Genomic DNA, 22,106 nt, shown 5'->3' on the forward strand with positions numbered 1-22,106 from the left:
GTTGCCCCCACCTCTCTCTCACTTTGTGAAGGCACAGAACTGCCTTGGGACATAGAACTGCTTTCTTGCAAGGAGGGGAAAGGCACTCCAATGATTACAAGACCATAATACAACTTCATATAGTATCATTATAGATCACTGGATCACTGGATCCATGGACCACAAGTGGTTCATGAGACCCTGAGAAGTGGTTTGCAAGGTCTCAGAAAAAAATCACCTTCAATCAGTTCCAATCGCCAAATGAGCACTCCCCCCACAGACCACCAAAGAGGGTGGAGAACTGAAGGCTGCAGCTGTGGGTGGTCCATTTCTCTGTCCTGTCTGGTGGACCATGGGGGAGAACATGCTTAGGGTATACACTTCCCCATGGACCACCAGAGAGGGCAGAGAACGGAGTGTCCGCAGCTGCCGCTGGCAACTAAAATACCAACGTACAAATCTCTATAAATAATAAATCCAACAAATTGTATTAATTTTATTATTGGTGTACAGGAGTGGGGCTGCATGTGGTCCATGACAATTCCAATTTTTACCTCAGTGATCCATAGTCTTCTAAAGGTTGAGAACCATTGTCATTTTAATTTTCATTCCTCTGTTCTGTCCCCTGCACGTTCTCTTTCCAGTACCTGGTTCCTGTCAACCTCTTTGTCAGCTGCGCCGAGTGCTGTGTTAGTCCTCTCCACCTGCATTTGATTGTAGTCTCCAATTTGAACCATTTGAGCATTCTGGATGATGAGGTGGGGCTGAGGTACCCCTGGCGTTAAGCTGGTAGGGCCCAGGGAGAATGAAAAAGGCTGGGACAGGAAAGGCTGAGCAGGAACAGGCTGCGTTTGGGGCATTTCAGGTGCAGAAAATGTTGGTCTAAAAAATTGTTCTGGAATGTGGCCAGGGGGAACATGTTGTAATCCAGGAAAGCCCATCTGTGGTAGTGGAAATGGAATTTGCGTTGGACAGCCAGCAATGTTGATTTCAGACAGGCGCTGTGCCATAAACAGATAATTATGATACTGTTCCTGCAATCTCTTCCTTTTCTGGATCTCCTGCATGTAGTTCCATTCTCTCCTCTTCTCTTCGATCACATCTGAAGTGAAAGTCTTCTTCACCTTCGTAGCAAAAACACGTGAGTTTTCATCCAGTGGCACAAGTGCAGATAGCAGGGTGGGCATCTCCCCTCTCTTTATGGGATTCTCTTTGGGCACAAAAGGGATTACTGAGTTGGTCTTGAGAAAGCGTGTGAAGGAGTCCATCAAAGCAACACTTGTCTGATAGGTACAGATCCGACACTTGAAGTTCTCTGTCAGGAGCAGGAGAGTAAATGCTGAGTTGTCTAGGGCGTTCTGAAAGCAGCTGAGCTGGCAGTGTCCAGGGACCAGGAAGTTCTCACTGAATGTTGCCCCGTTAGAGACACCCATGTCCTCCAGCCGATCCTTTACCCGGCAAGCAATTGCCTCATCTTCGCCAGCATGCAAAACTACAAAACTGAAGAACTGTCTTTCGTCACATTGTAGATCTGTTGAGAGGGATCCTTTTGTAGGAGGAGGAACAACAGGAGAGTCTAAAGATAAGGGATCAGAATCAGTACCTTGTGCTGGAGAATGGGAATCTTCTATAGATATTCTACATTCTTGAGTGGCTGAGCCAGGATGCAATGAAGATGAGACATGCAGATGTGGGGGTGTACTTCCTTCAGGATCTTGTAGCCCTCTTGCCACTATGCTTTGGGCTTCAGTACATTCCATGGGGTGATTAACTCTCTCCTCAAGAGGTGGGGAAGCTCTAAGGGCAGGTGAAACGAACAAACTGCTTTTTGGCTCATCTTGGGCAGAGAATGCAGCTGGGCTCTCAGTCAAGCAACTGGCAGGCAACTTGAGGCTGGCTCCCCCTTCACCAGTCTCTGCTAACTGGCTGGAGGCACTTTCGCAAAGCTTGCTGGACTCAGAGATGCCAGGCTGGTGAACAGAACAAGTAAGAAGTGGCACTGTTAGGGACTGGCTGATCTCTAAGTGGCTGGCAAAGGAGTCCGAGGTGCCTGTGGAACGCAGAGGCTGAGGATCTGGAGGAACTGACACATTCTTAATTGGCAGAGGGCAGCTCCTTGCAGGTGGAACTGTGAATTTCCCTGCACCAGATCTGAGAGCACTGAAGTCATTTACCACTGGAAAATCAAATTCCAGCCCACACTTATCCTGAGCTTCATCTATGAGACTGTTCAGTTTGGCTCCTTCAACACTGTTGCCAGCTTGAGCTGTCTTGATAGCTGCCCTGTAGGCCTCAATTTTGGCCCAGGGATCACACAATTGTTCATCTACCAGAAGCGAGTAGATTTGGGCTACGGTCACTGCCATTGCTGCATCTTGCTTTGGGGAAAGTGGACTGGTGCTGTTTAGCTTAGCACCACCCCTATGGCTTCTGTAAATATGGGCTGCTGTAGCATCATCCCCCAGAGCATCCAAGCTCACCCTGGCCTCCGTTTCTTGCCTCAATGTCAACAGGATCATAGCTTGCAGGAGCTGACAATTCCTCCTGTCTTGCCATGTACAGCTCAGTTTGTGTTTGAACTTCAGTAGCTGGTTTTCTGGGATGCTGGCTAATACCCTGAAGATCCCCTCAATGCTTGGTTGAGCCTTAGTGCTGTGTGCCATCCTATTTAAATGATCCAGGCTGCAATCCTATCCACACTTACCTGGGAGTAAGCCACATTGACTATAATGGGACATGAGTAGATCTGGATAAGATTGGTCTCTCAGTGAAGTAACACTCCGTGGAAGGTGCTCATCATAACCTGCATAAGCACAAAAGAAAGGTTTGCTTCTGCATAGGCATGTTAACAGCTATAAATGATGAATCAGCCTGTTGCCAGAGATATTTCATCTTGTCTTCTTGCTCAGATCTCTTCTGATTCTCTACTTTGCTCTAGAGACCTACAATTAAAAAGTACAAAAATTTAAAGTCATATCTTGCATGGCCTGGCATCCCATGTGCATCCTCATCCAGAGCAGTGGTTCTTAACCTTTTTTAGGTCATGGACCCCTTTAAGCATCTATGGACCCCCTCCACAGAAAAATGCATGTAAGCATTCACAAACCCCTTGAAGTTCACCAGTAGATCCATGGACCCAGGAGAAGAACACCTACTCCAAAGGATGAATTATTCAAGAAATACACACATATAGGAAGCCTTTTCCATGGTGACTCCAAGCAAATCCCTTTTTATTTCTCCAGGATCTTTTATTTTTAACTGTTGCCACCTTTGGAGCCCTTGTCTTAAAGGGCAAGGTGTGCTCCACTTTCTCTTCCCAAGTCATTCCAGAAAGAGACTGCATTACCAGCATTATAGCACAGTTCTAACCCTGTCACTGTGTCCTGTCACCCCCACAGGAAAACCATCAAGTAGGAGCAACAATGACCCTCTTCCGAAGACCACTACAGCACTGGGGCATGTACAGCACCCAGGACTGGCTTTAAGCCAACGGGAGCAATTGCTCTCTATTGGGTTCTGTGCCAGGCTAATCTACTGAAGCCTTCTATGCAATTTTATATTAAAATGTGCTTAGACCCATGTGGCCCATTAACTCATATGCACTTTTTAAGCACACATTTTGATTGCCAGATTCTTCAGGGTTGTGAACCTGGCATGCCCCCCAATGTTTCTAATCGGGGGGCCCCCGCAGCCCTGAAAGCCATCCTGTCCCCTGCTCACTGCCACCATCAGATCTGAGGAGCTGTCAACTAACTCCATAAATACTCGCTGCATTCAGTGAGCTTGGACAAGCCTCTCAGCCTCAGTCCTTCTATCAAACAACCCGGAGCAATAATACCCAGGGGTACCCAGGGGTTCTAAGGATTCCGTCAAACCCCTGAGTGAGCTTAGCACACTCGACAAAGCACCACATAAACATTAAATACAGTAGTATTAGTATGGATAATGGAAAGTCACCTTAAAGCAGTGCTTCCCAACATTTTTTGACTTGTATACCTCTTGGCAGCCTATTTCCATACATTGTACCTCTCATACATTAATCCCGCAAGACATTCTAATGCCTTTTCTGCGGTTATCCAATTCTTTTTCAAGTACCACTGTAGGCTTATACCATAGTCTTTCGAGACTGAAGGTTGCCAACCATTTTCAAGTACCCCTAAAGGTCCTGGCAAGTACCCCTGGGGGTACCAGTACCCCAGGTTAGGAACCACTGCCTTAAAGTAATACACACATGCATAAGCCTATTTAAAAGTAGCATTGGGCTGCCTAATAGTAGATACAACAGGTCGCCTAGCTCAGTGGCGTAGCTAGAAGGGGTGCAAAGCACGAAGTTTTGCAGGCGCCTGAAGCCAGGGGCCCCTCCTCTGGAGTCATTCTGGGCGGGGGGGGGGAACGGAGGCGAATGCCTCGGATGGCTCCGAAGGGGGGGGAGGAGCCCCTTGCACGCTGCGTTCAGGCGCCTGCCAAACTTCGTGCTTTGCACTCCCTCTAGCTACGCCACCGGCCTGGCTCCCTGCAAGCAGCCTTGCTGTGCCACCGGCCCAGCGGCTCACGGCGCGAAGGCGGCAGAGTCCTGGCGGAGGGTTCGGCAGCCCAGCCGAGGCTCCCGTGGCCGCGCGTGCCTGCAATCAGGGCGAGCGCGCTACAGAAAAGAGAAGCGGCTCCTCCTCTCTCCGCACGCGCCCCGGGTGCCTGCACTGAAGCAGCGGACCTGCTGAGCGCTGCTGCTTCGGCCCAAAGGTGCCCCCCACCAGGGCGATCGGCCGCCACCCCGCTGGCAAACCCACCTGGCGCGCAGAAGCCGCCTTGCGAAGAAGGCCCGGGCGCCGCGGAGCTTGCAGGCTCCCAGCCCTGCTGAGGACTTGGCCGAGGAGGAGGAACTGAGAGGCGGAAGTGGGGAGTGGGGCTCCTTTCTCCCAAGCGCAGGCCCTCCTGCTTCCTGGCTGCCAACCACGGGCTCTTTCGGAGCACCGCGCTTTGCAGCACAGCACTGCAAGCACTGGCTGCCCAGAGGCAGTTGCTGCACCGCCACCCACCAAACTGCACTCCGCTGACTGCTCCCCTCCTGCATTCACGTTTCCCTTTCCTTGTGCTGCCTCTGCTCACCTCCGAGGGGTCACGATCTTCTCATTCCCACAGCTGGAGGAGTCAGTCCCAGCCATTAGGCTGATGAAATCACAGTTGGGCTGCAGCCAGGTCCGAGGAGGGCACCAGCACGCAGGTCTCTTGTGTGCTCCCTGTGGTGGGCCACTGAGATACAGGAAGCTCGACTAGCTGGGCCTTTGGCCTGATCCAGTGGGGCTCTTCTTAGGTTCTTATACCAAGAGTACAATCCTAACCCACTTTCTGTGCCAGTGGGGCATGTGCTGCATCCTGCAGATGGGGGGCTTCCTCAAGGTAAGGCAGTGTTTGTTCCCTTACCTGAGAGTTGCATTGCCCTTATGGAAATTGGGTGAGGATTGCACCCAAAGTTTCCTGGGAGTAAGCCCCACTGAACACAATAGGACTTCTATGCCTAGGATTGGGCTGTTGGTGCCGAGAGAGATTAGTATCACTGCCCCCTAATACAGGACGAGACCTTTAAAGCCACCCATCATCATCACTTGGTGGGAGATGATGGTGATGATTTTTTTTTTATCTTAAAATTTTTGTAACCTGCCTTTGCCCTCAGCCTCAAGGTGCCCAAGGCAGCTGACAACGTATTATTAAAAATGCAAACTAGTAAAAACCCAAAGACTACAATACAATGAAAGAGCAGCAGCATAAAATCACTCTCTGTAACAATAACCATAACAAGAGGAGCTAAGCAACAACTAAAAGGGAAAGAAAAGCAAAATGGAAGAGCTTTAAATACCTGCTAGTAGGCTAGCAGGGAGGGTGGATTTCTTAGTTCAAGCAAGAGTTCCAAAGTTGTAGCCCCACCACAGAGAAGGCCCTTCCCTTGTAGCTGCCAACTGAGGGTCCAATCCTATCCAACGGTCCAGCACCGATGCAGCCGCAATGCAGCCCCAAGGTAAGGAAACAAATGTTCCCATACTTTGAAGAGACCTCTGTGACTACCTTCCCAACACAGGAAGCAGTGCATACCCCATTGGCACAGCAGCACCGGCACTGGAAAATTGGATAGGATTGGGCCCTGAGTCTCAGTCAAAGGTGGCACCTGTAGGAAGACCCCCTCAGTTCCCCCAGGGGGAGGATTGTCTGTAATTTAGAATTAAAAAGTCGTATTTTGGACAATACATAACAACGAACAATGAGAGCTGGTGTTGTGTAGTGGTTACACTGAGCTACAAATTGGGAAATCCCAGGTTCAGATGTCACCTTTGTTATGAGCTCATGAAGTGACAGGCAAGTCACTCCCTCTGCGCCTCAGCCTCCATCTGCAATACAAGGCTCTGATAAGGTTGTTGCAAGGCCAGAGGTCTCCCAGCTTTATGGCTGGAGGGCCGTATCATACATCTGGCATGATGCTGAGGGCTGGAAAAACAAATTTAAATAAATACATTAGAGATGGAACTTAGATGAATGAATAAATGGGCTCAAAGTTCCAGGATTTCTCCAAAGTCCAACACACACCACAGAAATATATAACACACTTAATTGGACCCCCAGGCAGCTGTCTTAAATGGAAAGAAATAAGGGTGCAATCGTAACCCCTTATGTCAGTGCTTTCCAGCATTGGCATAGCAGTGTCGATGGGACATGTGCTGAATCCTGTAGTTGGCTGTCACTCACGGAGGCCTCCTCAAAGTAAGAGAATGTTTGTTCCCTTACCTCAGAGCTGCATTGCCCTTATGTCAGTGCTGGAAAGCACTGACATAAGGGTTTAGGATTACACTCTTAGTCTCTCAGAACACAATTCACCAAAGAACAGAGGGGCAAACAACAGAGGATGGATGGAAGCAAGTGGAGGGGGGGAAGGGAAGATTTCTTGAAAAACCAACCCAAAGCACTTTGCTTCCCCTCTCCCAAGTTATTTTCAAAGATCTCCTTACTTGCAGGCCTCTCTTGCAGGCTCTGCACATTGACCCTACAGAGGCAAGGGGAGCTCCGCTCTGCCTGCTGCAGCCTCTGGCCCTCCAAGGGCTTCTGACATTGCTCTTGGGACCCTGTAATCCTCTAGAGGGTATTCTGAGGGCCAGGGAGGTTGTGCACAGCCTCCCTGGCCTTCAGAATGCCTTCTAAGGCCTTTCGGAGGCATTAGAAGGTCTCTTCTGAATTTTCTGGAAACCAGAAGTGATGCTTTAAGGCCTTGAAAGGCCTTTGGAGGACTAGGGAAGCCCTCTGGAAGCCTCCAATGGCCTTAAAACATCACTTCTGGTTTCTGGAAAAATTGGAAGTGACCATCTAAGGCCTCTGGGAAGCCTTAGAAGGCATTCTGACGGCCAGGGAGGCTGTGATGGTGTCCCTGGCCCTCAGAGTACCCTCCAGAGGCGAGGGGAGCAGAGCTGGGGGGCTGTAGGCCAAATTGAAGCTTGTCACAGGCCATGTCTGGCCCATGGGCCAGGGTTTGGGGACCTCAACTTGCATATGATTTTCAGCTTCTAGCACACTCACTACACTGGCAACATTTTCTTTGAGCTCAAAGGTATTAAACATGGAGGCTGTATTGGAATCGTGGAAGATCTGGTGAGGAGGTAGGATGCAGTGTCAGCAGTGGCCTCTTTAAGGGTTAAGGCCTGGGCATTCAGAGGGTGTACCGTACAGCTGCAGCCACTTAAAAGCAATAGGACCCTTAGGCATAAAAGCACCTGATGAAGGGAGAGTGTGGTGTGGGTAGTAGAAGGAAGAAAGTATGAGACTGGATTGATGGACTATAGAACTACTGATAGCTGAATGGACTTTGGAGCAGAAACTGCTGGAGACACTAAGATTGTTGTTTGGCTGCCACACCTAAGACCTGTGGAGAACCAAGGTGGTGTTATAGTGGTGGGAGGAGCTGCTGGCAGGAGAGAGGAGGAAGGAGGATCTCTGCAGGTTGTACAAGTGAGCTACCCTGGTGGTGGGGTCCAGCAGTGCTGCAGGGCTGAAATACAGCCATTGTTGGGGAAAGAAGGGGAGCTAATTAGCTGAAAGTGGGTGTAGGTTCTCTAAGAGGAGCTTTGCCTAGGAATCTGGCAAAACAGTATGAAAGTGCAAAAAAAACCAAACACATAGGGTCCCCTCACCCAGGTGTGTAAATAAACACTTGCCTGTTTGACTATGGATATATTTCCAGGAAATACACACAGAATACTGTACACACAGAAATTTTCTTATTTATAGACCACAGAGGAATCTGTGAAGCACCTGGACTAGCAGATGTTTTTGCTGGCTAATCAGTTTCATAGATCTATCTGCTACATTCTTATAATCACATCTGTAAATATAGTTCAAAAAAAACAAAACTAAACTAAAGTGTGTCAAAAGGACTCAAATACCAGGAAGAGACAAGATTCAGCAACCAGAGTAAGGATAGTTGCATATACTTTATTGTTTCCAAAGACTGAGAGACAAGGAGCCAGGCAGAACTCTTGAATTCCTGCCATGTAGTACATGAAGTTTAGCCCCACACCAAGCTTCCTCCCAGAACACCTCTACAGCACCACTATCATGTCCTTGCCACCTTCAAATCCCATCCCTTCCACAAAAGCTTTAGCATAAAGGTCACATCCACACCTGTTTCCAAGCTAAATTCTGCACCCCATAAGGAATGCAGATTCAGTTTTGTTAAGAAAATACAGATCTGAACCCTATGTCAATTTCTGCACCCAATTTCTTTCTTGCACATTACAATAAGGGATGGATGAAATAATGCAGCCCTGCTGAAAACTTTTGCAATGTGCTTCAGGGAATGGGTGTGTGTGGGAAAATTAGTCCCAAGATTCTCTGAGTTGTATGCTACTGGGTTGTCAACACCCAGATAAGCCCAGATAAGAATGCCTTGCACAAAATGCAGCTAGCCGTATTTCCCAAGCTGAAACATGTTTCTTTTTTGACTGATACTTTTAACTAGTAAAATTACCCTCACCAGAGAGAAACTCGCTCCCAGAGCAGGAACTCATCTTGAGATACAATGGACAGAGGTGCCTCTGCTGCACCTCTGGATTGGAGGGGTGGAATACACGTACTTCAATTGCATCTGAAGAAGCTGATTGGAAGGATGCAAGGCCAGCACAGGATCATGCAGGAATGAAGTTGGCTAGCTCTTCTAGAGCTGGGTCATTTCAATCTACAATTCATTTGTTTGATGGATTTCTTGTTGTACACAAGCTGCTCATTCATGGTACACAGTAAGGGAACAACTGAGATCTACTCTCAGTTTAGAACAGGGGTCTTCAAATTATGGCCTGAGGGCCAAATCCAGGCTGCCAGATTTTATCCAGTCCACAACAACTTTTTTTGGTCAGAGCATTTGCTACTGTTTGATGTTTTTACTCATTATATACGATTTCTCAATTTAATCCCTTTCTGCCCAGCCCAAAGATGTACACATTTTATCCCTGTTGCATATATGCAACATTGGTGCAGAAATGGCTTGAACAAGGCATTGTTTTCTTGTAATTATCACATTTCTCTTTTGTTCCAAGTCACATCATGCTGATTATTAAAGATCCAAATAAAACTTATACTTTTAAATTTCATTCATTAGTTTATAAAACTTATTTTTTTCAGCCCGTGAAAATGTGTAAAATATACGAAGTGGCCCACATATTGAAAACTTGGAGACCCCGGTTTAGAATATTGATTTGAGGCAAGAATCAATGATACAGTCCCTCCTTTTCTTACAATTCCTGCTGAAATGATTCCACAATTTAAGGCTCTTCCTTAGATGCTTCAGATGCCTTATTCAGTGAACTTCTATTTGGCTTCTCCACCTGCTCTGCTTCCTCCTCTCGCAGTTTTGCTTTCTTTGGCTCTTCCACCACCAAGGCCTTGGTGCTTTCTTTGACCTTCTTTGCTTCTACTTTCTTTTTTGCAGATTTGGGTAAAACCCTCACTGGTTTGGATGCCACTATGTTCTCTTTCAGTGCCTCACCTGGCTGTGTCATTGCCTCACCTGCATCCATCTTTGTTGACTCCTGGTTGCTGGGCTTCAACATTTCTATTTCTGTCATCACCACTTCCTTGGTGGCAGGAGCTGGTGATGCTTGGAAGGGTCCCACCACCCAATTCAGGGGTGTGTTTTGGGTGACATATTCCATCAGTGTATCCAGAGCCTCGCGGCCCTGGACAATTTTCTCCTGGCATTGGGTCAGGATGCTGGCGGATAAGTCCTGGAAGGAGGAGGCAGAGGAGAAAGAACCATGAAGCTCAGAGGCGTTGCGGGTGACTTGGTTCAGCCTTTCATAGATATGGCTGGGAAGGCCTTGGATGGTAGAAACAAGCTGCAGGTAGGCTGGTCCCAGGTCTTGGGTGATCACACGAAGCATAGCCAGAGTGCGCGATTCAACCTGCAGAGAGGAAACAAGTCTGTAAAGGACATGAGGTGGAAATATGCATGAACCAACCCAGCAAATGGAATGACAACTAAAATAGCAGCATTGACTCCAAGGCACCAGTGGCATAGCTGGGGGGGTCATCCTGGGTACATCCTGGAGTGTCATGTGAGGGAGTGCCACTGAGGCAAGCCAAGATGTTAGTGTTTTCGGAAGAAGACACTTGGCCCCTGCTTGGAGTGGTCACTTCTTCATGCATTCCCTTCTGGCACCCCCTTCTGATTGAGCCACTCCAAGTGGGTTCTTCATGTTCATGGTGTGGCTCAGCCAGAAGGGGGTGCATGAAGAAGCAAAGAAATGACTTGGGACGAGTGACACAAAGCTGGGACGAGTGACTTTCAGTTTGCATGTGGCCGCCACCCCCTTCCTCCTCCTCTGGAGGCTCTGAACTAGCAGCAGCTTCCTGGCCAACTCTCAGTTTCCTCCAAACCGCTGCAGACCTTCAACACAGCGCTATGCTCGGAGGCCTGCAGTGGCTTGTCAGAAGCCAAAAGTCAGCCAGGAAGCTCTTAGAGACAGACGGAGAGGAAGTAGCCACATCGTGAAGTCACTGCAGCTGTCCTCTTCTGAACTCAGAAGTGACATCGTGGCATTGTGTGAGTGCTGCTAGGCACTCATGTGTCAGTCAGGATACCAGAAAAAGACTTTTTAACCCCTTCCACCCCATTATGAACAGTAGTGGAGGCTTCAGCAGGACCTTCCCCTTATAATTTCATTCAATTGCACATAAGAACATAACAGCCCCACTGGATCAGGCCGTAGGCCCATCTAGTCCAGCTTCCTGTATCTCACCGTGGCCCACCAAATGCCCCAGAGAGACCTGCATCCTGGTGCCCTCCCTTGCATCTGACATAGCCCATTTCTAAAATCAGGAGGTTGCACATTCACATCATGGCTTGTAACCTGTAATGGATTTTTCCTTCAGAAACTTGTCCAATCCCCTTTTAAAGGCATCTAGGCCAGATGCCATCACCACATCCTGTGGCAAGGTGTTCCACAGACCAACCACACGCTGAGTAAAGAAATATTTTCTTTTGTCTGTCCTAACTCTCCCAACACTCAATTTTACTGGATGTCCCCTGGTTTTGGTGTTATGTGAGAGTGTAAAGAGCATCTCTATCCACTTTATCCTTCCCCTGCATAATTTTGTATGTCTGAATCATGTCCCCCCTCAGGCATCTCTTTTCTAGGCTGAAGCACATCAGGGAAAAATCTGGCAGAACCCCTGTTGCTGTTCATAGTGGTAGATGAAACTTAAAAGAAAGAGCCATCTGCCTTTGTCTTGGCATGCATGGGAGAAAGTGGTTAAGGGACATAATAGGCACGTGTGTCCTCAAGATCAGGGACATTGCCGGGGTCTAGACCGAGCCTGCAAGCCTCTTATTCTTAAATTGTGCCATGCTGGTGGTCCAATCAGTCTTGCTAAGCCTTTTTTCAATGGCTAGTGCACAGGCATGTCACAGGGAGGATCATGAGGAAGGCATGATGGGAGAAATCATCATGAGGTTTCTATGCAAGACACTGGAGGGGGTGTTGATCCAGGATTTCCAGCAGTCAGATTCAGAAGCCTTGCTTCCTGCACCACCAGCACTGTTTCCATAGCAAGCCTGATGGACTGAGCTCTGTGCTTGCAGGATGCCACGTAGTCTGCAGTACCAGTCTGCCTGTCAGCTGAACCCCAACAGCCAATCCCTTCCACCAAGTCTATAAACCCCTATCCTCAGTTTCAGCCATTTCAGCCCAACATTGCATATACACTACAGAGATCAAATATGTACACTTGTGAGCTGGGCAGAAACGGGTTAAGCAGCTTGTCTCTTGTGTCACTGCCTGAGTTTTTTTTTCTTCTTGCCTTGGATCATGACCTCTTCCTGACTGTGACCACACACTTGCTTCTGGCCCTCCTGATAATCTCTTGGTGCATTTGAATCCTGACCTTGTAAAGAATTACCCCTTCGTGCAATACATAATTATTCTGTGAATTCATTGCCACAAGATGTGGTGATGGCCACTAGCTTGGATGTTTTTAAAAGGGGATTGGACAAATACATAGAGGACAGGTCTGTTGATGGCCACAAGTCATGATATCTATGCACTACTTCCAGGTGCAATAGTAGCATATCTCTGAATACCAGTTGCAATGACAACTGACTAGCAAGAAGTATGCCTTTGACTCTTGCTTGTCCCCTTCCCAGAGACAACCAATGGGCCATTATGAGAAACGAGATGCTGGATTGAATGGGGTTTTAACCTTATTCAGCAAGGCTCTTATGTTCTTATGGCTCTTATCTCTGATTCTCCTGCCTCTGGTCTGCTTGGACTGACAGCAGGAGCCCCCACCCCTCTGATCCCAGAACCCAGCCACCTGGAGCCAAGCCTTGCTGCAGCCCAAAACTTTGTCTGGGGACAAGAAAAAACTGAAAACAAAACAGCCTTGGCATGTTGTTGGTCCTCTAACTTTCCTTTTTTAACCACACCCATTCAAATGCTGCACTCCTCATCTCTGACTGTGGCTCTCTTTTAGACCCTTAAAAAAACAGAGTGTAATTATCTCATAAAGGAAAATGCTTCTGAGCAAGTACAAATTGCCTTGTTTAAAGCAGTAAGCAATTGCAGCCTTGCTGCCATATCTTTACTTAGGAAGGAGCAGGGCTTCAGCCAGGGCACACAACAGGGCTCCCACACAGATCTGAGCCCTTGCTCCTCTCTTTTTTGACCATCTCCATAGCATTCTTATAACACTGTCCAAATGTGGGTGGTTTGTCTTGTTCTTCTCAAGTTTTCAAAATGTATCATGTAGGAGGACTTCCCATATCATGGCAAAACTTTTATCAAGTGCTACAGGAGCCAGCGTTACCTCTGGTTGCGTGCCTTCTACTGCGGTTTGACTTTCTCCTGGTTGTGTCTGCAGCCATTCTGATAAAAGTTGCTGGAGTTTCTGCAGGCCCTCTTGGAATTGCTGCCCAGTACCCTGTTTCACATTCTCAATCTGCCAAGCCAGGAAAAGACAGAAGGAGGGACTGAAGGTGGGATAACCAAAGGGGTTTGCTTCGATTTCCTGATCAATTTATGAACTGCCTTTCCAAATAAATAGTCAAGGCAATGTAGCAGAGATAAAAACTGATTAAAACAAGAAAATGAAAAAATAAAAAAGATGTAAAATGATAAAGCATATGTAAAAAAACCAAAAATGTCAGTAGTATCTGCCCATGAACAGAAAATAAAAGCCAACCTAAAAATGACCTGCCTGCTGCTAGGGATGGTAGCTTAAGTGATCCTCCATATTTGCAGATAGACTACCTCAGAGTGTGTTATTTTTGGGAGACAAAAAAGAAGTGGAAGGTTGCTGCCTTCATGCTCTATTTGTGGACTTTTATGAGTGACTAGCAACATCTTAGAACAATGGGCTACGTCATGGAATGTTAAAATTGGAAGGGACCTTGGAGGTCTTCTCATCCAACACCCTGCTCATGGCAGTCAGCTACTATAGCCTGGTTGATGGGTGGCCATCTAGCCTCTGTTTGAGATCTAAGGAGGAATGAATTCTTAAGAAAAGCTTTGCTGAATCATCACATGATCTTATGGAGGAAATGTTGCAAGCTATAATAGCTAAATGTGCATGAAGATTCCAATCTCCAAGAAACCCAAAAGCAAGGCATGAAGGCAACAGTCTTCTCCTGTTGTTTGTGCTCAGCACCTAGTATGTAGTAGTGATAGACTACCTCTAGCATTAGTATATGTATATTGTATTAGTATATTGGCAACCTTCAGTCTCGAAAGACTGGTATCGCGCTCTGGATGGTGGTTCTGACACAGCGTCTAGTGTGGCTGAAAAGGCCAATCCGGGAGTGACAATCCCTTCCACACCAGGAGCAAGTGCAGTCTGTCCCTGGTCTGTCTCCCTGGCTATGGGCCTTCCTTCTTTGCCTCTTTGCCTCAGACTGTTGGCCAAGTGTCTCTTCAAACTGGGAAAGGCCATGCTGCACAGCCTGCCTCCAAGCAGGCCGCTCAGAGGCCAGGGTTTCCCACTTGTTGAGGTCCATTCCTAAGGCCTTCAGATCCCTCTTGCAGATGTCCTTGTATCGCAGCTGTGGTCTACCTGTAGGGCGCTTTCCTTGCATGAGTTATCCATAGAGGAGATCCTTTGGGATCTGGCCATCATCCATTCTCACAACATGACCGAGCCAACGCAGGCGTCTCTGTTTCAGCAGTGCATACATACTAGGGATTCCAGCACGTTCCAGGACTGTGTTGTTAGGAACTTTGTCCTGCCAGGTGATGCCGAGAATGCGTCGGAGGCAGCGCATGTGGAAAGCGTTCAGTTTCCTCTCCTGTTGTGAGCGGAGAGTCCATGACTCGCTGCAGTACAGAAGTGTACTCAGGACGCAAGCTCTGTAGACCTGGATCTTGGTATGTTCTGTCAGCTTCTTGTTGGACCAGACTCTCTTTGTGAGTCTGGAAAACGTGGTAGCTGCTTTACTGACGCGTTTGTTTAGCTCGGTATCGAGAGAAAGAGTGTTGGAGATCATTGAGCCAAGGTACACAAAGTCATGGACAACCTGCAGTTCATGCGCAGAGATTGTAATGCTGGGAGGTGAGTCCACATCCTGAACCATGACCTGTGTTTTCTTTAAGCTGATCGTCAGTCCAAAATCTTGGCAGGCCTTGCTAAAAGATTCCACTTAAATATTATACTGATTGCTAGAGGTATTTGTTTCCAGTGAATAAGATAGACTTTTTAAAAATTATTATTTACAAATTTAAACCCCACTTTATCTCTCTGAGGGGCATTCAAAGCAACATGATTACTGCCAAGTCTTTCTGAACACAATGGGCTTTCTTCTAAGTAAATAACACCATTTTCAAACACCTCTACTTAATCGTCAGGAAGGAAAGACAGTTCGAGTGTAAAGCACAAGGAAGAAGGACTAAGTAGTACTTACCAGGTTAATTACCAACTGGAGTTGAGAAAGCATATTCTGAGTTTTTTCCTTTAGGAGTTGAAGCTTATTTACAGACTGCAGGTAGGCCCGATGGCGGACTTTGTGCGAGATGGACCCCAGGCGAATGAAGTAACTTTGCTGCTTCTTCTGCTCCTCCACAGAAGGATCACCAAAGTCCTTAACTTCCATGGACAACTTCACTGCAAAATAGCAAAAGGAGAATGAGAATATATGGGGAAAGAGTTCTAAAGTTGGTCCCTGTCCCTGGTACTGTAGCTACCAACCACATTTGTGTCAAAGGCAGGCCAGAGAGCTAGACCTGAAAGGTCAATTGCAAAGTCCAAGTAGGTTCATATGGGACAGATCAACACAGTTGCTGGTCAACATTACATCACACCAAACCCCAATCTTACCCAACTCCTCCTCCGTTATGGGCAGGTAATGATCCACCAGCTCCTCGGTCTTTTCCAGCATGGCATCCACTCCACTTGACACCATCTGCCTTACGAACCTGGTCATCTCCACACCCTCCTGGATGGCCCCACATCTCTTCCCTACTACTCTGTTCACTTCACCCGTCGCAACATCCTTTGTTCCATGGGCCACTTGGAGGGCCGTGTTGACCACTGACTTGGTCAAGTCAACACTGTCCTTAACAGTCTCTTTGCCCAAATTGACTACATCAACCACCCTATGAGTCATCAGATCCTTGGTCTCGTTGGCTGCATTGACTGTGGATGATACCACTGATTTGGTCAATGTGATGCTGTCCTGGACGATATCCTTGGTGAGGTCCATGGCCTTGGTCACTTTTTCAGTCAGTACGTCTTTGGCCCCCATGGCTGTGGTGACTGTGGAACAAACAACTGTTTTGGTCAAGGTGACACCATCTTCAATCACCTAATAGAGGGAGAACACAGATCATGAAGCAATAGAGAATCATTCAGGTAGAACAGTTTGTTTAATCCAATATCTTGCAGCCAGGGCTGGCTGAAGAGCTCCAGACACCTGGACAGCATGTCAAATGCTGCCCCTCTTTACCTGATATTGCAACAGTTTCTGCTTCCCCCACTCTCCAGTGTTCTCATTCAGTACTTCCCTACCCTCCACATTTCCTCTCTGTGCCCCACTTCCTGTTCCAATCCAGGGAGTGGAAGGAGAAGGATGACCAATGGAGGCTTGTAGGCATACAAAGATGGGCACCCTCTACCAGTCTGTTACCTGAGGCAATCACTTAGTTGGCTGCATGCATGGGCCAGCCCTGCCTTGTAGGATCTGTTAGGCACCAGAGAGCTGAAATGACTGCTGGTATTGTCTGCATGGACTGATGGATTAGAAGCTTTCTCAGAAGGAGCTGGAGATACCAGGTACTGAAACCTGGTCATTTTTCATGTAAGATAGGTACTCTGCTATTGAGCTACAGTATTTTCTTTCCCCCCCCCCCTTATTGCTGAGCAACATGAGTACCTGCCACTTGCCTGCTCTTGGAGTGCCCAGGCTTGGCTTGGCTTTAATGTTGGTTAAAATGGGATAGAAACTCCCATTTTATGGAAAGTGCCATTTTAAAGATTAGGTGTATATTTAGCCAAAATGTGTCATGTACTATAGCTCCTGGAATGTTAGAATTCCTTTCTATAACACAAGGAGTGAACATTCTGCCATACCTCTGACCAGAGGGCACTTGTGGACATGACAGACAAGTTAGAAGGATGAGTCAGAGCAGTTTCATACTAGTTTCATGAGGCATTCCAGCCCCTCTGGTATTGCAACATGGGGTCTGACATTCAAACTGGCACCTCACAGGTTTGGACAAATGTGCCCAATGAGCCCAGACTAGCAAGTTCCAACTTTTACAGGCCAACACAATAAAGCGCTTAAACATCCTTCCTGAGAACATCTAGGCTACATTACCTGATGTGTTGGTTGCTGAAGGAAGGGCAAGGTCTCCTCTAATTTGTCCAGCTTCTGACATGCATATTCATTCACTGCAGCAACTAGGCAGACAAATAGACGATACCAAGTCAGTTTTACAAAGAACTTTGCATTGCTTGGCTTTGTTTCCCCCTCCCCCACCAAGTTTTCATTGCAACAAATGGCACCTTTGGGAATCATAGCAGCTGTGTGGTGGTGCGTGATTTTTGGCAGGAAAACAGCATGGAATTAAAGCGTTAAGCATCTGTGCTGTAATTTGGATCTGGACTGGGCCCCTGGGCAGCTGCTATTTTAAGATAAAACAATGCATGCTAAGTAAGTAGAAAAAAGTATAAAAACAGCTGGACAACAATGCATTGAATCAGAGCCTAGGAGAGGGGGTAAAGGGGGTAATTTGTACCTGGGCCCAGGTCAGAAAGGGGGCCCAGGAGCCAAAGGAGGGGGCCCAGAAATTTTGTAAGATCTTACACTCCAGGCCCAGGAATGCATACATTCCTTAACAGTGCCACTTGTGGGAGGAAACTGACCTGCTACAGTAGCCCTTTGGATCTGTTTACCATGAAGGAGTGTAGAGGAGCTCAGTGACACAGCTGCAGGACTACAGCTGTTGCAGAAACAAGTTTTGGTGGACACTTTCCATTCTAGTGTGAGCCTAAATACAATGACACTCATCTCCTGCAATGATTTTCTATATTTGAAAGATTTTAGAGAGAGTGTGTTTTTAGGGATTTTAGCAGTGTGTTTGGTTTTCCATTTTACTGTATCTAGCTGCCAGCACTGGGCAGGCAGGTAGACCTGAGCTCTTCATTGGGAAGATAATGAAGGCCTGGGCTTCAAAGACCATCCAGCTGTTACTACTTCCCCCTGCCTATTTTGCCCCCATTCTGGTCACTCCCCCACTCTGTTTCACCCCTCCCCCTTTGCAAAGGGGCCCAAAAGAAACTTTGTACCCCCGATAAAATTCTTCTCAGAAGCCCTGCATTGAACATCATATCTAGTTTGGCCATAAATGTTTGAAGCCTGACTCCTGTCAGGTGCAAGAACTTTTCAGTGTGTGACAGTGGCTAATCCCTTTCAATGAGCCAGGTGAAGTCAGCAACTCTGCAACATAAGAACTATAGACATCCATTAAAATAAATCAAGATCTGTTAAATTTAATAGTCAGTGAGATCTTCATTATTCTATGTTGTTTGCTAAAGAGGCTAAGCATTCAAAGCAAGACCTCAGACAACAGCAAGCTCTGCTCTTCAGACAGCATACTTTGGGGAGTGGTAGGGGCAGGCAAAAGGTTGTTTAGGATCTTTAAACCCAAGAATGGTCACTGGGGTTTGAGTCTATCAGGATGCTTCTCCAGTGACTGCACTGGCAACCTATTTCCTTCTGGGCAGAATGCAAGGTGCTGGTTTGAACCTTTAAAGTCATGGGCTGGGATACCTGAGGGACCAACTGCTTCCCTTCTGGCCCTCCTTTTATTCAGTAATCTGAGGGGGCCCTGCAATAAGTGCCTTCCCATTGATGAAACGTATGGGAATGGCAACAAGAAGTAGGATCCTCTGTGGTGGTACTCCGTCCCTTATGATTAAAGAACTGCGTTAGAGACATTATGGCAACTTTTTTTATTTAGGAAAGTGGCTGCATTGATGAGGGTTAATTGGGTGGTTGTGGGTATTGGTTGACTGACTGCTTTACTGGTTTCTTAGACATTCTTTTGACTTTTATGCTGCTACTTATTTATTTATTTTTATGTGGCTGCTTAATTCTGGTTTGATATTTGCTGAGAACACTTATGATCGGTTGTGTATTTTTTATGATTGTGTTGGATTCGATTTTTAAAAAAATCTATTTTGTGTCTGCTTTTTGCAGGAAGTAATTTGCTCCTCCGCCTGCACCACTGTTGTGTACTAGATTCCAGGTAGTGGATCTTGAGATTCAAGTAAAAATTAAGTAGATCCAACATGTCTAAAATCTGCCTCATATACTGACTTTAGTTACCAATAGTAGTATCTAGGAAACATGAATGTGAAAAATTTGGCATTGTGTACCACATTGCAAACACAATCACATTTGAGTGAGCTGTCCTGAACTTTGGTATTCTGTGAAGAGTTTCCACCACCCCCACATCACCTTCTAACCAGCTGTTGGCCTTTATACTTACTCTGGGGCTCCAGTTGGTTTAGAATTGGCTGTGCACCCCCAACAGCACTTCCCACTGCCACAGCAGCCACCATCTCTGCTATGTTGCAGGCAGTGGTGATGTATGGATGAGTCTCTTTAGCGTAGTTGTACAAGGAAGAACACATTTCATATGCAGAGCTGACCAAGGGGAGATTGGTCATCCTAGTCACAACGTTCTGAAGTGGGGAGAATATAAGAGCATCACAATTAGCTAGGACACATAAACTGAGATCTTCCTGCTCCCTAGGCTCCCACAGACTCCATCCAAAGATCTGCCACTGTAGGCCCTGCAGTGTAGTGCTCCAGCTCTATTTCTGACCTAGTCTGAATGTGCTGGAATTTTGAACCTGATGCCTTTTCGGCTGCTTATGGTTCAGTTCTGGCCTGGGTAGCCCAATCCTAACCTGTGCTGGAATAGGCAGGCCAGGTGGCCCTCCCCATATCCAGGGCAGGTTTGGGGCTGCCTGCAGCTCAGAGCAACATGACAGTAGCCCCAATGAGAATACACAGATCTGTGCCACCTAAAGAGATTGTGCAGATCTGAGCAGCCCAGTGCTGTGCCGAGGTACCTGGGAGTAGGGTTAAGATCCGACACAAGAGCTGAATTCTAGCTCTAGAACACCAGGCCCCACCTGCTGCCTGCTCTCCCCTGCCTGGAACCCCCATTCTGCCTTCCCTTCACCCTCTCCAAGCCCCCGTGCTGGCTTGACTCAACCAGTGTGAACCTACCGGTGCGCTGACTCTGCATAGCCCATGTCAGCCTTTGGAGGCTGGTGCACAGACGTGCTGGCATTCCTCCTCTCCCAGTGGCGTGAAAGTGCTTTATGGCATTTTTGCAACACCTCCTGGCCAGCAAGAGGGACCCAAGGGCCAGCTGGACCCAAGGGCCAACACCCAAGGGCCAGCTGAGATTGTGCCCTTATTGAAACAGTTAACTTGAAAAACTTGTACAGCACCTAGAAAATCAGCTGGTATGTAAATTTTTAAGTAGAATCAGGTGGGGTGGGCTAAGGCAAACTGCATAAATATAAATGATATAGTACAAGTTCATACAAATGGTAGAGAAAAACCAAGTTAGAGCAACCAGTTTGTCAGTAATGACCCTGTTCCTCCAGTTTTTTTCTTTAGCAGACAGACACCAAACATGACTTACAGCTCAATTCTATGGTGCTCTGACGCCCACTGGTACAATGGTGCCAAAATGGCAGCTGCTATACTATGGGTCTGGGGCAGCCACTGGAGTCTCCTTGAGGTAAGGGAACAGTTGTTCCTTTACCCCATGTTGAGCTCCACGGTCAACAATGGGTCTCCTCGGAACTGCACTCACTATTTAGCAGGTGCAGAACCAAGGAGACCTGTGTCAGCCTTTCAGGCTTGGAAGGGGGCATAGGATTCAGCAGCAGTCTATGCTGCCGTCTCTGCTCCCCTCCTGCACCTGATCCTTTGTTCGGTCTGCCCTCCCCTTGCCCGAAAAAGCCTCACTGCCAGCTGGCAGGAAACATACCAGTTGGAGCTCCCACAGTACATCTTCCTGGCACTGAAGCCCGGTGCCAACTGGCGCTGGCCTCTATGCCACTGCTGTGGGCTTACCAAGGCAGCCACATGCCTTACAGCACTTGCACAACAGTGTTTGCCAGGCCAGTGCGCTGGCCGCCAGTATTGCTCCAACATAGGATTGAGCCTTTAGGCCATGTTTGAGTTACTGTTTGGCCCTAACATTTACCACTGGGGCTCACCCTTTAATTGCTGAACTTTCCCCCTTTATACTGGGCTCTATCCTGGCACTAGATTTTGCTCCCCATTTTTCAAAGACTGGCAAGGGTTAACAGTCTTGCAGCATTAGCACCTGAGAGTGGCTCTTGATTCTACACTGACCTTTGGGTCAAGCAGCCCTATTGCAGGGCTACTCGGTTTACCCTGGGGAAGGGGATGAAAACCCCCTTCTCCTGAGGAGCCACCGGTGGCTGCCTGGAGCATGTTGGGTGCTGCGGCAGCCATTTTCAGCTGCTCAGGATTGGGCTGCATGTTCCATTGTGTTCAATGGGAATACACGATTGCAGCCTAAGATTTCTTTCATCGGGTGTGGCCCTGAAATTAAGCTAATGCTGATATTGTGTGGTTCATTTGCCTTCAGAGTATCATGGGAAGAGACAAAGGAAACAGTCCCTACTCCCTTAAGCCAGCTTCCTGAAAGTCCCTCTCAACATGGCCAGTGCTGCTATGCTATCCCCATAGCTATAAGAAGCTATTACTTGCTTTTGAGCAAGTATTACTTGCTTTTGAGCAAGTAATGGAACAAAGAGAGCAAAAAAGTCTGAAGTGTACAGAATCAGAACTATAAATAGAATCTGAAAATATAAGCTGTTCTAAATAGATTATCCACAATTTCTATTGCAAGTGGCACCTACCTGTTGAAATTTGTTTGCAACATAGCCTGTGGAGAGCACAAAGTGTTTTATCCCCGAGGTGCGCAGATGAAGTTTTGCTGTTATTCTTTAAAATAAAATAAAAATACTTATGCCATGCAATCAAAGCACAAAGATTTACTCACCTCAGTCTCTGGAGCTTCCTGGCTTTCTCCTTTAACATCAGTGGCCAT

The 22,106-nt window shown here is 47.3% G+C and overlaps 2 protein-coding genes across 5 annotated transcripts; both read right to left on the reverse strand.

Moving 5' to 3' along the window:
* Nucleotides 1–455: 455 nt before the first annotated feature.
* On the reverse strand, nucleotides 456–5,166 carry TICAM1 (TIR domain containing adaptor molecule 1). Of its 4 annotated transcripts, none has more exons than XM_066635949.1 (3): nucleotides 4,767–4,931; nucleotides 2,684–2,921; nucleotides 456–1,555 (listed from the first exon to the last, which is right to left on the reverse strand). In XM_066635949.1, the coding sequence occupies exons 2-3, from the start codon at nucleotides 2,715–2,717 to the stop codon at nucleotides 585–587; spliced, it is 1,005 nt and encodes a 334-aa protein (XP_066492046.1). In that variant the 5' UTR covers nucleotides 2,718–2,921; nucleotides 4,767–4,931; the 3' UTR covers nucleotides 456–584. The 4 variants fall into 4 exon arrangements, 3 of the variants coding, with proteins under 3 accessions (XP_066492046.1, XP_066492045.1, XP_066492044.1); XR_010794814.1 differs by lacking the exon at nucleotides 456–1,555 and adding an exon at nucleotides 1,877–1,949 and having other exon boundaries at nucleotides 4,767–4,953; XM_066635948.1 differs by lacking the exon at nucleotides 4,767–4,931 and adding an exon at nucleotides 5,086–5,166 and having other exon boundaries at nucleotides 456–2,921.
* A 4,607-nt stretch (nucleotides 5,167–9,773) lies between these two features.
* Nucleotides 9,774–22,106, reverse strand: LOC136659274 (perilipin-3-like). The gene is made up of 7 exons (XM_066636409.1): nucleotides 22,059–22,106; nucleotides 19,488–19,683; nucleotides 17,312–17,394; nucleotides 15,814–16,300; nucleotides 15,401–15,600; nucleotides 13,315–13,446; nucleotides 9,774–10,412 (listed from the first exon to the last, which is right to left on the reverse strand). The coding sequence occupies exons 1-7, from the start codon at nucleotides 22,104–22,106 to the stop codon at nucleotides 9,774–9,776; spliced, it is 1,785 nt and encodes a 594-aa protein (XP_066492506.1).

The sequence above is a fragment of the Tiliqua scincoides genome, chromosome 8 (assembly GCF_035046505.1).
Source record: "Tiliqua scincoides isolate rTilSci1 chromosome 8, rTilSci1.hap2, whole genome shotgun sequence".
NCBI classification, from domain to species: Eukaryota; Metazoa; Chordata; class Lepidosauria; order Squamata; family Scincidae; genus Tiliqua; species Tiliqua scincoides.

What these genes read in the sequence shown, in the direction of transcription:
- LOC136659274 (XM_066636409.1), bottom strand. Translation starts at nt 22,106, where the DNA reads ATGGCCACTGATGTTAAAGGAGAAAGCCAGGAAGCTCCAGAGACTGAG. An exon ending in CATAACGGAGGAGGAGTTGG is followed by an intron (nt 15,601 to 15,813) that starts GTAAGATTGGGG and finishes GCTATTTTGCAG; the next exon opens with TGAAGTTGTCCATGGAAGTT. An exon ending in TCCAGTTGGTAATTAACCTG is followed by an intron (nt 13,447 to 15,400) that starts GTAAGTACTACT and finishes CTGGCTTGGCAG; the next exon opens with ATTGAGAATGTGAAACAGGG.
- TICAM1 (XM_066635948.1), bottom strand. Translation starts at nt 2,642, where the DNA reads ATGGCACACAGCACTAAGGCTCAACCAAGCATTGAGGGGATCTTCAGG.